The sequence below is a fragment of the Curcuma longa genome, chromosome 14, assembly GCF_044706935.1.
Source record: "Curcuma longa cultivar G26 ecotype Majalengka, Jawa Barat chromosome 14, ITB_CL_G26_1.1, whole genome shotgun sequence".
Lineage (NCBI taxonomy): Eukaryota > Viridiplantae > Streptophyta > Magnoliopsida > Zingiberales > Zingiberaceae > Curcuma > Curcuma longa.
The window spans coordinates 10,547,845-10,565,210 of NC_133874.1; the positions used below are offsets into that span (position 1 = coordinate 10,547,845).

The 17,366-nt window shown below is 40.7% G+C and overlaps 1 protein-coding gene and 1 non-coding gene across 2 annotated transcripts; one reads left to right on the forward strand and one right to left on the reverse strand.

Moving 5' to 3' along the window:
* Positions 1–347: 347 nt before the first annotated feature.
* On the forward strand, positions 348–1,502 carry LOC141844882 (uncharacterized). The gene has a single exon (XM_074732856.1). It carries the CDS (start codon positions 348–350, stop codon positions 1,500–1,502), a length of 1,155 nt encoding a protein of 384 aa, XP_074588957.1.
* LOC141845688 (small nucleolar RNA R71) lies at positions 828–934 on the reverse strand. Its single transcript, XR_012603265.1, has one exon. It is a non-coding gene; the product is annotated as a small nucleolar RNA R71 (small nucleolar RNA).
* Positions 1,503–17,366: the final 15,864 nt, after the last annotated feature.

Sequence of the window (17,366 nt, forward strand, 5' to 3'; positions counted from 1 at the left end):
GAGGAAAGGTAGAGGATCCAAGTCAATTAATCCATTCTCTGAGGAGTCCGAAGACCTTTTTGTGCTAGATTTAGTAAGTAGTTCCACGGTCCCTGTGGATTCGATCTTTTTATTACTTGACGACATTCCGTGCACTTGCGGAAGGCTATCAAGTTTTTGGCGCCGTTGCCGGGGATCGTGCGCAATTATTTACTAATTTAGCACATTAAGTTTTTCTTTTATTTTCTTATACATACATAGCCCCATTCTTTATTTTTATTTCTTTTCATTTTATTCATTGGTACAATTCTTTTGCACATATATTCTTAATTTTTCTGGCAATCTAATCATTTCTTTTTCTTTGGTGCATGAGCAGGGCCGATCCTTCGGAGTTCCCATTTGATCCAGAAATTGAAAGAACACTCCGAAGGAGACTTCGAGAACAAAGAGTAGTTATTCAAGAACAAACACCAACAATGGCCCAGAAATCATTGAAAGACTATGCCGCACCACAAATGAGAGGTTCAACGTCATGCATAGCCATCCCCAACATTGAAGCAGCAAACTTTGAATTTAATCCTGGATTCATTGCAATGATACAACAAAATCAGTTTGGGGGTGGTCCACACGAAGACCCACATCTGCACATTGAGATATTCTCAGATGCTTGTAGTACAAGAAGGCAACAAGGGTTCAGCTTTGACGTTCAGCGATTAATACTTTTCAGATTCTCTTTACGTGATCGGGCAAAGGACTGGTATCATTCTCTACCTCCAAATTGCATAGATTCTTGGGAGAAATTGGTGAAGATTTTCATGAACAAATTTTATCCCCCAAGCAAGACAGCCCACATGAGGAATCTTATTTCAAGCTTTCAACAAATGGACGGAGAAACTTTATTTGAAGCTTGGGATAGATTTCAAGGAATGCTAAGGAAGTGCCCACACCACGGACTTGAACGATGGCTTATTATACACACCTTCTACAATGGAATCAATTATCAGACAAAGGTATACTTGGATTCTGCTGCAGGAGGTGCATTGATGAATAAGAGCCTTGAAGAAGCCGAGGAACTTATTGAAAGTGTGGCACTCAATCACCATCAGTGGGCAAACGAGAGAGGTAGTGCACAGAAAATTCCTGGGAAGTATAATGTTGACCACTTCACAAAGCTTAATGCGCAGATTGACGCGCTTACAAAGAAGGTTGAAGGTATGACTGTTGGTAAGGTTCATGCGGTAGCAACTATAAATTGTGATATATGTGGGGATTCTAATCATTTAACTGAGATGTGCCCAGCTGTAGCATGCCAGAATCAGATAGTTCAATATGAGCAGTGTGACGCAGTTGGAACATACAATCAAAGGAACAACCCATACTCAAATACATATAATCCGGGTTGGAAGAATCACCCCAACTTTTCATACCGCAACAATAACAATGCCTATCAAGGAGGACCTTCCAACCAATCTGCACAACAACCAAAGCTAGTGAAGAAGTGTCTGATACCCAGCGCATATTGAAAATTCTGGAGAAGTTAGAAAGTGACGTGGTAAAAATCAATGAAAAATTAGATGACCACGACAAGAGGATGAAGATGCAAGAGACTCAGATTGCTCAGATAAGCTCTTCCCTCTCCTCCAGAACAGTGGGTACACTCCCAGGCAAACCAGACTACAACCCGATGGAGCACTGCAAGGCAATAGAGCTCAGGAGCGGACGGACCCTGAAGGACAGAGAGCCTCAGGTGACTGCTCCTGGGGAAGGGACATACTTCACCCCAGCCGCTGTGCAACCTCCTTCCTCTATTCCCCATGTTGAAGACAAGTTGGAGGAAGTTGAGACCGCAACACCCGCTGGGCCTTCCGAGCAGAAACCCAAAGTGAAGAATGTGCCGTACCCGCGTGAAGGACATCACGATGGATATTCCTTTCCTTGATGCAATTGTTGATATGCCCAAATTTTCCAAGTTCATCAAGGGATTAATAACAATTCACTGTTTGAGTGCACATTCCATATGTATTTGATTGGATCTTAAACTCAAATACTGAATGTCCACAATATGATTCATAGTATGAGAGAATTTGTGATTGGATCACAACTCGTGAGCATCTCTACATGTACAATTATGAATGCATTGAAATTATCCCTAGTCGAGAAATTGATGAGCATGGACGTCATCGATTTTGTCGAGACTAGCACTTTTAGACTCCTTGGTTAGCCAATGATGTGCGTAGGATATATTGATGTGCGTTCCGCAAGTATACGGAATGTTGTCAAGTAATAAAAGATATCGAATCCATAGGGACCGTGGAATTGATCACTAAACTAGTACAATAAGAGTGGAGAGATCACTTATGTTGAATTGGTGTGGGGAAGAGAGAGTGTAATCGAGCTCCTAAAACCTCAAATAGAGAGAAATCAACTATGACAGATGTGTGGAAATGATCCTAGGACTTCGGATTCCTTGAGATTATGTTTGATTGACTACAGATCCTTTACTATTCCTCAATACATGCACATTTACAGGGATTCTAACCAATGTATCCAATTAGACCTTGTCAGGTTTCCTCGGAATAAAATCAATGGTGTTCAAGCATTATGATTGTTAGTTTGAGATGACATCAGTTAGCCTGGTTATGGCTCTCCCGCTATCACCCGGGCACCCCAGCATACTACCAGTGTCCTACCCTCTGTCACAGAGTATCCATTTAAGGATCTCTCCCTAACAACCAATAACCATTAGATATCCCTCATAAAGATTCATTGTAGCCTAAAGATTTCCTCAGAAGGTCTAGTTAAAGGTTAACCTTCTGTCACAAGGCACCCCGGTCATACGATCCTAAGAATCCTCAAAACCACAATACATCCTTATCCTCATAGATTCAATACCATTCATAGACATATTATTAATCAATCACAAGACACAAATCCATAAAGCAACATATACACATATATCATTGAACATGGTAAATAACAAATTCACAAGTTCAATCATCCATAACACCTCGATTCCTCCTAATCATAGAATCTAGAGAACTACTCCATAATGGAGAGATTACAACTCGAAGAAGATGTCAAATAATACATTCTAAATCCAAGAAAGGAAATAAAACTTATCGATGAAGGTCTTCTTCTCCACGTTGCTTTCTCTTCGTTGACGGTGGACGGAGGCGATGGAGTAATCCCGGTCGGATGGATGAATCGTCGATTCCTCCTCCAGAAGATGGCTTCGGTGGCTCAAAACACTCCCTAGGGTCTCTCCCAAGGTTTTCCCCTTTCTTCAGGATTTTAAGGAGGCTATTTATATGACCTCTTCTCAGTGCCCTATTCACACGGCAAACACGCCCCCGTCACACGGCCGTGTCTGGGAGGCACGACCGTGTGCTGCCACTCCTCTAGAAGATAGGCACGACCTTACCTTGGGGGCACGACCATGGCCAGTCGATGCTCTAGAAATGTGACACGGCCGTGCCTGTGGGGCACGACCAAGGGCAATCGAGGCTCTGGAAATATGGCACGGTCGTGCCTGTGGGCACGGCCAGAGGCAGCTGCAGCTCTGGAAAGATGACACGACCATGCCTGTGAGGCACAACCATGCACTGGCTGGCTGCTGGAGCGAAGGCACGACCCCTGGCAGCTGTTCGTCTATTGTGAAGACACGGCCGTGCCTGGTGGGCATGGCCAGGAGCTGGTTCTGCCTGTGAAGAAGCACGGCCGTGCCCTGTGGGGCACGGTCCCTAGAGGAATGAGACACGGCCATGCCGGGGAGGCACGACCCTATCTAGCCTTGTCTTCAATTGCTTCTTTGTTTAGCCTTTTCGCTCCATTTTCGTCCTGCAAATACATAAATACACGAGCATATCTCCGAACTAGGAAAAGGAGAAAATCATGCCTAATGCACAGATAAAGGATGCAATGAACATAGGAAACATCGTGAAATACATAAAGATGTATGATTAAAGCATAAGAAACATATGTATACCCTACACACATCATATACATATATTTTTACTACTTTTATTGCACATCTTTATGTATTTCATGATGATATTCTGTGTTTGTCACATCCTTTATCCGTGCATTAGACATATTTTCTCTATTTTCTAGTTGATAGCGTTCCGCAAGTATACGGAATGTCGTCAAGTAATAAAAAGATCGAATCCACAGGGACCGTGGAACTACTTACTAGATTTAGCACAAAAAGGTGGAGAGAATATTGAGCATGAGTTATGTGGGGGAGATGGGAGTGTTCTAAAGTACTTTATCCTAGAATTCGAAGAAAGGAATCGACTGTGACACTTGGTTGTGAAACGATCCTAGGACTTCGGACTCCTCAGAGTATGGATTGATTGACTTGGATCCTCTACCTTTCCTCAATAATTGTTCAATTATATGGATGTTAACCAATTTATCCAATTCGACCTCGTCAGGTATCCTCGGAATAAGGCATTGGTGTTCTTACGTCACTCGTTGTCGGTTTGAGATGGTTCTAGAAGCCCGGTTCAAGGCATTCCCGTGTCACTCAGGCGCCCCGGAGTACTAAAAGAACCCTATCCCCTGTCACAGGATATCTTTTTACGGACCTCTCCCCAACAACGGATGACCGCTAACTATTCCTTATAAGAATTAACTATGCATTAAGAAATCCCTCGGAAACTCGCCCGGTTCAAGGCATTCTCCCTGTCACGAAGCGCCCCGGTGTACGACCTAATGATTCCTCAATACATAATCAATTCCTACCCTCATGGATTCACACACACAATTCATCATTCATCACAAGCATAAATCCACAAAGCAATAGACAGTTATATCATAGAAAATGGTAGATTAATCAAATCCAAATACAATCATCCATTACATCTGATTCATCCTACATCCTAGAATCTAGGGAATCTACTCTATAGCGTGGAGTTTACAAGCCATAGGAAGGATAGAATACATCTCAATCCAAAGATACAACAAGGAAATGTAGGAAATAAGACTTATCTTCTTCTTAGGACTGAAAACTCGGCGTAGATGGGATGAGGATGGACTGGAGCAGTCGGATCGGTGGATGGATCGTCGAATCTCGCTCCGAAATAGGCGTCGGTGGCTCTAGAACAGCTCCGGTGGCTCTCCAAGGTCTCCCCCTTTCTTAGGTCACTAAGAGGACCTATTTATATGCAGGTCACGAAATCAGCATGCCCCCGCGCACACGGCCGTGCCTGGGAGGCACGACCTCGTGTGGGCATCGGACACAGGAGGAGGCACGGCTGTGCCTTGGGGGCACGGCCTGAGGCAGTGAGGCTTCTGTCCGGGGGCACGACCGTGCCTCTGGGGCACGGTCCAGACTTGACTCGGCTCTGTTTGAAGGCACGGCCGTGCCTGTGAGGCACGGCCACAGCCTGTCTTCTCTTCATTTGCTGGACACGGCCGTGTCTTGTGGCACGGCCAGATGCTTGGACCCTTCTGTTTTGGCACACGGCCGTGCCTGGTAGGCACGGCCAACAGCAGTGGCTTGAGTTGATGTTGGAAACACGGCCGTGCCTATGAGGCACGGCCAAGTCTCGGCTGGCTTCTGTTTTAAAGAACGGCCGTGTCTGGTAGACACGGCCTCTGGCTGCTGCTGAGGGGGATTGTTGGCACGGCCGTGCCAGTGAGGCACGACCCAGGCTTGATGATCTTCTATTTGGGCACACGCCCGTGCCCTTTGAAACACGACCGGGAGGCTGAATAAACACGTAGGCACGGCCCTGTTTTGCCTTGTCTTCAATTGTACTCCGTTTTTGCCCGTTTTTGCTCCATTTTCCACCCTGAAACATGTAAAAACATGAGCAGATCTCCGAACTAGGAAATGCAAGATATGTGCCTAAATGCATAAATAAGGGATGCAATGCACACAAGATTTAAGCAATAAACTCAGAAAGATGTACAAATAAAGCATAAATACATATATACATCCTACGCACATCACTAGTTCGGAGGTCTGCTCTCGTATTTGTGCATTTGCAGGATGAAATTTGGAACGAAATAAAGTGAAATGGAGAAAGAACAAAAGAAGGCAAGACAGGACCGTGCCTATATGGCATGACCGTGCTTCATTATCCGAGCCAAGCCAACAGTCATGTCCATGAGACATGACCATGCCAACCTTACAGAAGACCAACTGCTCCGGGCCGTGCCACAAAGCACAGTCGTACCCTTAATCCAAAGTCAACCAAACCATAGGTCGTGCCTACAAGGCAGGGCCTGTAGGGATCTATATGCGCCAAAAAATAATCTTAGCTGCATAAATGTAGCGGAAAAAGGATTCCTCCAGAAGATCCATATGAAAAAATCATACTCGTTTTATTATTCTATCTACTGGAATCGAGGTTACCTTCGATGCGAGCCCTTCGCAATCCCAACAGCAACTTTTGCCTTCAAAGGTTAGCGGATCTCAGCGCGATCAGTGTGTTCATGCCTCCACGGTATCTACGCGAACACCGAGATGGAGAGGAACCAAATTGCGGTGCTAGCCACAAAGTATGGTTCGACCAAGGTAGAAGAGAAGAGGAAGAAGATGCAACATCCAAGAGAAGAAGAAAAGCCTCTCACCCCTTTTATATATCACCATGGAATATCAAGGGTTTTGGCTTTTGGTATTCCATGGAATTAAACCTCATTAATCCCATCATGATTCCCTCTTAATGGATCCGAATTGACTTGAGTAACTTGAGTCCAACTCGAGTCTCACTCAATCCGAATTGAACTGAGTCCAACTCAAGTCTTATTCAATCCGAATTGACTTGAGTCCAGCTCAAGTCTCATTCAATCCAAATTGACTTGAGTCCAACTCGAGTCTAATTCAATGAGTCTATCTTGAGTCCCACTCAATGAGTCTAATCTACATTAGACTCAATCTAATGGCCCAATGATTCATCACATGAATCATCTTCAAATCACATGTTCTAAGTGTGTGACCCAATAGGTTCTCGTAACATTGACAATGTCTTTAAAACCATTTTAGAGACATAAGTAATGAGCGACATCTAGCAATACATCATTGCTACCCAAGTGACGAGAATGTCGAGATCCGACACAACCTTTCTGTGACTACTATCTTGTATGACTCAGTCCTTCTACCTTGATATCTAGATTTATCAATGAAGCATAGACCGTGTCATCCTCTTATCAATCATATATTTCTTGTGTTAATTTGAGGGGTGTCTGATGAGATAGGATTTTATGGTATTTTATTGATTCATTTTGGGTCTTTATGTGAACAATTAATTGCTTTAATTGACATAATTGAATTGCATTTGTGACATGGTATATTTTTAGATAATTGATATAATTTCTATAATTTTGATGGTTAATTTGATATTAATTGAGTTTGATTCTTTATAGGACTCAAGTGGAGCCATGATCGAGCCAATTGGGACCGAGTCAAGTCAAATTCTTTTGAATCAAACTTCATGATTAAGATTCAAGTTGATTTGAGTTGAATTAGAGCTAAATTGGAGTTGAACCAGATCAAATCAAGGCTGAACCAGATGAAATCAAGGCTGAACCGGTGCTTAATCGGAGGCTGAATCGGGTTCACACAGTATCGAACCGGCTGAATTCAAATCCCCGTTTTAACGAGGAATGAACAGTGCCAAAAGTTGCGACTACTGTAGATCGTCGTTCTCGCCATTTCTTTCCTCTATTTTTCCGCGATTTCAAGCCAGATTTTCAGTTCTTCTTCCAAATCAATATCCAGCTTCCAGAGATGAACACGAACTCAGATTGGGAATTAATTGGAGGCAATTCCTTCTGTTGAGGGTTTCATCAGATTATTTTTGCCGCCATGAACTTCAGCTGAGTTGTCCTCGATCTACCCTAACCGGAGCAATCAAACCATTTGGAGGGGTTCTATGAAGAGTATTGAAGGTTCTTGAGCATTGCGTTCTGTTGGTGCAATCTTTGCCCTAAGTGCATTGAGTTTCAATGTTTGGCTAAACCATGTTTAAAGTTAGGCAATACTTGTGATCTAACATGTGTGATGCAAGTTTGCAGGAAAGTCCAAGCGTGGTCTTGGCAAAAGAAAAGTTCAAGTGGGAAGTTTTGGCAAAGGAAAGTCCAAGTGGGTAGTCTTGGCAATGAAAAGTCCAAGGTTGGTCTTGGCAAGGACTTGACATGACGAAGCTGATGGAAGCATCTCAAGCTAGTGCGAGGGTCAAGGAAGCTAATTTAGAAAAAAATAAAATACCTAATCCTCGTATGATTTTTTCTTCCTCCTCACTCGCCTGACCACCCGACCTAACCCTCGCGTGATTTTTTATTCTGTCACAATTTCTTCTTCCTCCTCACTCGCTCGGCCGCCTCCACCGCAATTTCTTTTTCCTCCTCACTTGCCCCGTCGCTCGACCTAACCCTCACACTATTTTTTTCATCCACTATGATTTCTTCTTCCTCCTCACTCGCCTGACTGCCCGATTTCTTCATCTTTTCTATCATTATTTCGTTCGACGATTTCTTACAAGTTTTCTTTCTATGAATCACGACTATTATAAGCAATTGCAGTCGGTATGACTATTGATTCTTCTTCTTATAATAAAATCATTATACAAAATTAAAATTGTTACTGCATGCATGTCTTACAAAAATTTATTGACATTCTTTCACTATCCGATATTTTATCATTTCATATTTGCATGTCTTACAAAATTATTTTACTTGTATGTATGATATATTGATATTACCTTTTGTGTAATATAAAATGTATTTCATTGTATCTGTTTATAATTTAACAACAATTGAATTTCTTTTCAATGATTATGAATCACAACTGTGGTAATCAATTGCTCCATAATTGTTGCATGTCATCGTTCAAGTCAACTTCTTCTGTGATTGTTCTGTTGATTTTGCAATTACTCTTGTGAATTGTGATTCCTCTGTTGATCACTCTTTTTCTCTTCCACAATTGCTCCGTAATTTCTACTGCTTTGCAACTATTGTAAGTGTAAGTAACTGCTATCTTCCATTTAATTTTCTGCATAAATTTGCTTTGATCCCAAGATTAATTATGGATTGAATTCTTTCTTTTTTTATCACAGTTGAAATACATACTTAACTACCTAATTATATGATTAAAATGCATGTCTAATCAAAGTTTTAATATATTATTAGAGGTAATTGAAGATTTTTTACAAGATGTATTGCTAAGCTTTAATTTTTAATACGTGGAATTATACTTTGTAAAGGGGGTGATCCGGCGAGAGTAATTCATAGTGACGTGGAGGATGATAGAGCACGTGGCAATGACATGGAACAAGGATAGAAAGATCCCGATCTCTTGAGGCCGGGGAAAGGTAAGAAAAACTAACCCCCCCCCCCCCCCCCCCCCCCCCCCAAGAGGAGAGCACATTCCTCCGTACCATACTTAAGGATTTCCTAAACTTCATTCGAAACGCCTGATCCCCTCCCCTATCCATTCCAACACTCTCATCCCAAGCAAACTAACGAACTAGTTAAGTATCGACCTCATCACGAGGTCGGCATGTATCTTGGTATCTAAGAGGAGCTCTTTATAGCTTAGGCTACAATTCCCCATGATAATAGAATATGCACCCTATCAGCCGACCTCATTATCAGGTCGGATACCTTACTTATCACTACCTACGAAGCTCGATCTTTCATAATACTCCATCACTAACCTCATTAAGAGATCGGCATAGGACTTAAGCCATAAACCAAGCTCTTCTGGACTTCGGCGCACATAACCCAATTCCTCACACCCCACGATGATTTCATATAAACCTCAGCAAATTACCACAGGCCACAATACTTAGAACGATAAACCCCGTCCTCTCATAACGAGCTTAGTAAAGCACCGGCATCACATACCGACCTCATGACTTGGTCTCGGTATCACATACCGACCTCATGACTTGGTCCCGATATCTCACGCCGACCTCATGACTTGGTCCCGGTATCACATACCGACCTCATGACTTGGTCCCGGTATCACATACCGACCTCATGACTTGGTCCCGATATTTCACGCCGACCTCATGACTTGGTCCCGGTATCACATATCGACCTCATGACTTGGTCCCGGTCGGTATCTCACGCCAACCTCATGACTTGGTCTCGGTATCACATACCGACCTCATGACTTGGTCCCGGTATCTCACGCCGATCTCATGACCTGGTCCAGGCATCCCATGCTGACCTCATGACCTTGTCCAGGCTCCATTTCCCTCAGCTATGACGTACATAAAGAGCTCGGGGCACACCTAGCTAAGCTTATCGAATCGCCTAAGCTTATTGTATACCTGCACACCCCGGCCACACATACAGAACAGATCTTATCAACCTCACGTCACTGGACAGATGGCAACAGATCGTCATGCAGACCTTTTTGTCAAGTTTAGCAACTTATCTTCGAGGGTTAGGGTAGAGACCTAGTCCTTCCATCTAGGCCCGCACAATCTCAGCCGCTCGGAGTAGATAACCTACGTTGCTAAACCATCAGATGTTTAGAGTTTGTCACAAAATCGATCCGATGATCTCGCTTTCACAACCAATTGCAAGCAAAGAGATCCGAGGATGCCGCTCCCGCCACCTCTATATAAACCTCGTAGGTATGACAATAAACCCATCTTGAATTCTATATACACACTTCATTTTTCCCTTCCTGACTTGAGCGTCGGAGTGGCCACGTCGGGATTTCGCCATGCTAATCCGTGCGTTCAGTGTTCATCTCTTCAGGTCCTTATCATCGACAGGGAACCACAGGTTGACGCGTCATTACATTGTCTGGTGGCGTGGCTATCATCGGCAAGGAGCCGGAACAGGGGCAACATATTTTTAATTTTTTTTACTAATATTGTTTTTATGCCGAATTTAAACTAGTTAATTTTTTAATTATTTTCTACTCTTTTAAAATTTTACTAATTTAAATCATTCCTACATGGAATATTGAAGAATACAATTATAAATATTTTTAATATTTTTTTAATTCAATAAATACTGTTGAATTTTAGCTACTATTGTCATTGTTGAATCTATATAGGTGAAGGTGAAATTTATATTAGAAATTATTCTTTAAACTTTATAAGATTATAAGTTGATCATGTCAAAATTTATTTGTGTTAGATTATTTTAATATCAAATCAAGAGAGACAAAGAAGAAATAATATTTTATCATTCTTTAAGCCAAGAATTGATAATCCTTTATCATCCGAGAGAACTGAAACTAATACATCCATTCCTAATGAAGAGTTCGATCCTCCCTCTAAATCTCAAAGAGTTGAGTTTGATGAAACTTCACTTGAACGTGATCTTAAATTGTGTATTTTAATGTGGCGATATCCTGTTAATTATCATGATGAAATTAGACGAGCTTATATCAAAATGGGTCATATCAACCTAAATTACACGAGTACCCACGGTCTGAATCTAGAAAGCAACATCATTGATTTTAATATACATAGTTTAAAAAAATTTCATGGTTAGAGTACTCTCCTTCAAAGGATGCAGTATTTTATTTTCCATGCTATCTATTTGAATCAAGTGAAGCAATAATCTGCATTTATAGTTGAAGGGTTTAAAAGTTGGAAACGAGTTAATGATGGAGCCAAGTGTGCCTTTTTGTCTCACATGAGAAGTTCTAACTCAGTGCATAATAAATCTGCAAATCTATTGTTGATGTGATGAATGTAACTCTACATATAGATAAAGTTATGAATCGAGAATTTTCTAAACAGATTCAAAAGAATCGATTAAGACTTGCACCAACAATTGAGAGTGTCTGTTAGCTTAGTTTGCAAGCATATGGATTGAGAGGTCATGATGAATCTTCAGATTTCCAAAATCATGGTAATTTCATTGAGATGCTAAAACTTTTAGAAAAATAGAATGCTAATATTGGCGATGTTATCTTAGAGAAAGCTCTGGGAAATGCAAAGTATACCTCACCAGAAGTTTAAAAAGAAATCTTACATATTATTGGTAACAGAGTCAGAAATAAAATCTGTGATGAAATTGTAGATTCTAAATTTTGTATTTTGGTAGATGAAGCGAAGGATGTATCTGATAAAGAACAGATGACTATAATTTTGAGATTTGTTGATGTATATGGTTTCTTGCGAGAGCGTTTTTTTTTTCAAATTGTGCATGTTCATGATACCACAGCTGCAACACTTAAGAAAGAAATATGTGATATCCTCACAGATATAATCTAGAAATTCATAATATGCAAAGTCAAGGGTATGATGGTGCTAGCAATATGCGTGGTGCTTTTACAGGATTGCTTTATTTTTTAAATATTGTCCTTATGCATATTATGTGCATTGCTTTGCCCACTGACTCCAATTAACGTTAGTTGCAGCTGCTGAAAAGGAAATCTCTATATGACTATTCTTTTCGAATATGATAACTATTGTTAATTTTGCTACATCTTCTTCTAAATGCAATACTGAGTTACAATTTTCTCAAGTTAATAAAATTACATGTTTTGTTGTTATCGGTGAGCACGAAACTGGACGAGGAGCTAATTAGATTGGTACTTTACATCGAGCTGGAACTGTTAGTGTCAGCCCTTAGTGCCAATCATGAGATGATTGTTTAGGGAACACATGTATCATATTCATTAATAAAGGCAAGGTTTGCTTATTATATTTATTTTTTATCCGTGCTATATGAATAAATATAATAGTGTCCTTGAGTAGTAGGTTCTTGTCTACAGCATATTAATTGGTTGAATTGATAGTGAGAGTCTGTAGACATATATAGAATACTACTCTTAACTATTCCTAGTCGAGCATTATTAATATGCAAGGACAATATTAATGCGTTAGACTAGCATGTAGGTCAATTGATGACTTAATTATATAAGTCATGGATATGTGATATCACGTTGACACATAGGTACATATTAGAGACTATGTACTAAATTGATCCGCCATGAGAATGTTTCATGGATCGTTATATGAGTGTCATAAACATTCTCATGTGACTATTGGTATGAATAGTCCTTAGACTTGAAGTCACTACGGTTCCCTACATAATGAGTTGTATACTTTGGCTTCGTCAAACGTCACCCGTAATAGCGTGACTATAAAGGCGATCACTGGGTATGCAATAAGTTATACGGAGGGATGTGAGTGATGTAGATGGGATCTATCCCTTCCATATGACGGAAGTGATATCTATGGGCCCCTTGATAGAGTAGGACTGCAAAAATACATGGTCATGCTCGAATAAGTCAATATGAGATATTGAGCTTATTTGATTGAGTAGTCTACTTGGAGATCAAGAAATTCATGATTGATAAGAGGATGACACGGTCTATACCTCATTGATCAATCTAGATATCAAGGATAGAATGACTGAGTCATACAAGATAGTAGTCACGGAAAGGTTGTGTCGGATCTCGACATTCTCGTCACTTGAGTAGCAATGATGTATTGCTAGATACTGCTCATTGCTTATGTCTCTAAAATGGTTTTAAAGACATTGCCAACGTTACAGGAACCTATTGGGTCACACACTTAGAACATGTGATTTGGAGATGGTTCATGTGATGAATCATTAATTGGGCCATTGGGTTGAGTCTAATGTAGATTAGACTCATTGAGTGGAACTCAAGGTAGACTCATTGAATTAGACTCGAGTTGGACTCAAGTCAATTCAGATTGAGTGAGACTCATCATTAAGAGGGTTGCATAATTATTTAAGATGGGATTAATGAGGTATTAATTCCATGGAATATCAAAAACCAAAACATTTCATATTCAATGGTTGTATATAAAAGGGGGTGAGAGGCTTTGTGATTGATGCTGCTACTAAGAGGGTTTTATGAGAGGGTATGCTCAACGTGATCTTCTTCCTCTTCCCTTCTACCTCCTTGGCTGAACCTCATTTGTGGCTAGCACCACAATTTGGTTCCTCTCCATCTCGGTGTTCGTGTGGATACCGTGGAGGCGCGAACACACTAATCGCGTTGAGATCCACCAACCTTTAAAGGCAAGAGTTGCTGTCGAGATTGCGAAGGGCTCACATCGAAGGTAACCTCGATTCCAGTAGATATAATCCATAAAATGAGTATGGTTTTCGCATGGATCTCTGGAGGGATCCTTTTTCTGCTGCGTTTATGCGGTTAAAATTTATTTTAGGCGCATATAGATCCCTACAGGAACTACTCGTTGGAGCTCCCATTTTGATTCTATTTGTGATTTAATAGATATATATGATGCAACTATTAATGTGCTTGAAAGTATTATCACTAATGGTTTCTCTACTTCGATGCATGGAGAAGTTGGTGGTTCCTTAATAGTGATGAAGTCTTTTGATTTCATTTTTATTTTGCATTTGATGCATAAAATTATGGGGATCACAGATTTACTTTGTCGTGCCTTGCAACAAAAGTTTCTTGATATCATAAATGCAATGGGTTTAGTCTCTACAACTAAAGCACTTCTCCTAACATTGAGAAATGATGGTTTTGATATTCTTCTTTCATATATCAAATCATTTTGCACAAGATTGAATGTTGATATTACGGAGATGAGTGCTCATTATAAGCATCTTAATCGTTCATGCCAACAAAAGGATACCATCACAGTTGAGCATCACTTTCATTATGAAATATTTAATGTTGCAATAGATTTTCAGTTGGAAGAGTTAAACTCTAGATTCAATGATGAGACAATCGAACTTCTTATACTTAGTTCTGCTTTGGATCCAAAAGATAATTTTAAATGGTTCAATATTGATAAGATTTATACTCTTGTTAAGAAGTATTATCTTATGGATTTCACTGAACAGGAAATGTATAATTTGAGGTGTCAACTACAACATTATGAGCTCGATATAGTTTATCATGAAAAGTTTCAGAAAATGTCCACTATCTTAGAATTGTGTCGAGGTTTATTTAAAACAAAAAAATTACAATATTATAATTTGACCGACAAGTTGATCCGTCTAGTTTTAACTTTGTTTGTTTTTACGGCAACTACAGAGCGTGCATTTTCGGCTATAAAGCATGTTAAAATAGTTTTTCGTAATAAAATGGGAGAGAATTTTCTAACGGATTCTATGATTATCTACATTGAGATAGAGAGTTTGCTTCAAGTATTGATTTAGATTTTATAATTGATGAATATTATACTTTGAAGAATCGTAAATCACAACTTCAATAATATGTATATATGGATCATCTTTGTATCTTTGGAGTTTGGTATTGAAGGTATGCACATTGCACACTAGAACACAACTTAGTTTGGTATTGAAGATTCTGTTCTGCAATTACATTGTTATGATTATCATGGTACAATCCTCAATCTAATCTAAACATTTTTTCCAATCAGGGTCTGCATTGTTGCTAACGATCAACTTATTATCATTGGTCAATAAGAGGGTGATTTTATGACTAAACCTAGATCTTTAATTTTCAAATGTGTCTGAAGAAGTGAGGTTAGTTATCATTCTTAAGTCAATACTTTTTTATAAAAAAAAATTATTATAGATTGTTATTTATATTCAATAGGAGTATCCAACATGAGTATCGATGAAAGTGCCCAATGTAATTGTTTCTAATTGAATTTTACATGTGATCGAGAAAAATATCTAGTGAATTTTGTTGAGATAGTCTTTGTGCAATGTGTGGGTTTCACGTTTTGAAAACGTGCACAACGAAAATAAAAGTGACAATAATTATACAAATTATCACAATACATGCATGCATAGTAGGGAAACAGTAAGTACAAGACATAGCAGGAAATTAAAATTTTTGCAGAATTAATATTCTACACGTACTTGGCGTATGACGCTTAGCGAGAAGGCATCAATCGCACGGTCCTTCTCTGAGTCTCGCCTCTACTGGTAATCCACGTGAAGTGATCTTCAGGATGACTTTCAAAGCCTTAAGTCACGTCACAGTCTTCGGTACTAGTCGACAAGTAGTAACAGTCGATATAAGAAAAAACTCTAATATCGAAAACACACAACAACACACATCACGATCATATTCGGGGATTTCTTTCTATCGTCGAGAATTACAATTCTGACAATACAGAATATAGAAAAATCACAGAACACTTTTCGAGAAATGAAAATGTCGTAGGCACACGACAAAAACCTCTACAATCTACTACAATCTCGAAAACACCCGCAACTTCTCTGTCTAACGAAGAATCTCATAAAAGCTTCTCTGGTGAACTATTCGATGACCGCAATTAGGGTTTTGGAAACCCTAAAGTGGCAGCAAATTCACCCTTCACTGGAATCCTAGCTGGCCGACGGTGAACCAAGGCAGCAGCGACGGCGACAATAAGGAAATAGGGCAAACGGCGGTGTCCGGGCTCGAGAGCATGCGGGAGAAAGGGGAAAAGGATTTAATACCTATTCACTGCTCTCCTCCGGCGATTGGCTCCTCCGGCAATCGGTGGGATGCGCGTGAGCTCCGGTCACGGCAACAGCGGCGGCGGCGAGAAAACAGGCCAGAAGCAAACTTAGGGTTTTTCTCTCTTCCGTCGCTTGAGCTCTCGTGCTTGGATCCCTCGGTTCGGCCCTCCTCTTATACTCACGCTGGTGCGAGAAGGGCGGCGAAAGTCTGAGCAATGGTGGCGACGCGGCTACATTGTGTAGGATTGCAGATGCATGCTAGAGGGGGGGTGAATAACGCGGTCGTCGTCGTTCATTCTATCAGAGATACTAAACAACGAAAATTAGATCACAAGCACAGGGACTCGCAGATTTTTTACTTAGTTCCTAACCCCCTAGGGTTAGTACGTCCAAGGCCTATGTAGGGAGGCGCCCGCCCACTAGTAGTCTCCTTTTCGAACGAACGGAGAAACTCATCTTATAGTCCAGAACAATAATAAATGAAATACAATATAAGACAAAGGAAAGAATAAATAAAATCATGTCGAAGCCGATCCAGAAGTCCTGAGTGCCACGCACTCCTCTTGGAACTTTCTCGGTTGCACGAGCCCGACCCCGTTCACGTTCAAAATCACCACTAGATGGAGAGGATGGCTTATAGTTGTTATTTTTTTGTTGTGCAATTCATCCTCCTTATATAGCCACTTTCGGGCGACTGGAAACCTTATTCGATCGACCGGATAAGATCTGATCCGATCCGATCTTCTCGATCTTATCTGAGCTGAGTCTTCCTAATCGAGTCGCCTGGATCCACCTTCGAGTCGCCTGGATCCACCTTCGAGTCGCCTGGACCGTCTTGTCGATTGGATCTAATAGAGTTGCTAGATCCAGTTGACTCAGATTTGACCTAAGTTGACCCCGGATTTGATTCGGCTGCCTTTGTTTGCTTCACTTATGCTTTCTCCATCTTGCTTCCAGCTTCTAGTTCCTGCAAGACAAGCATGCAAACATACAAACAATCTAAGCCTTATCCTGTGGGTCTAACTTCAAAT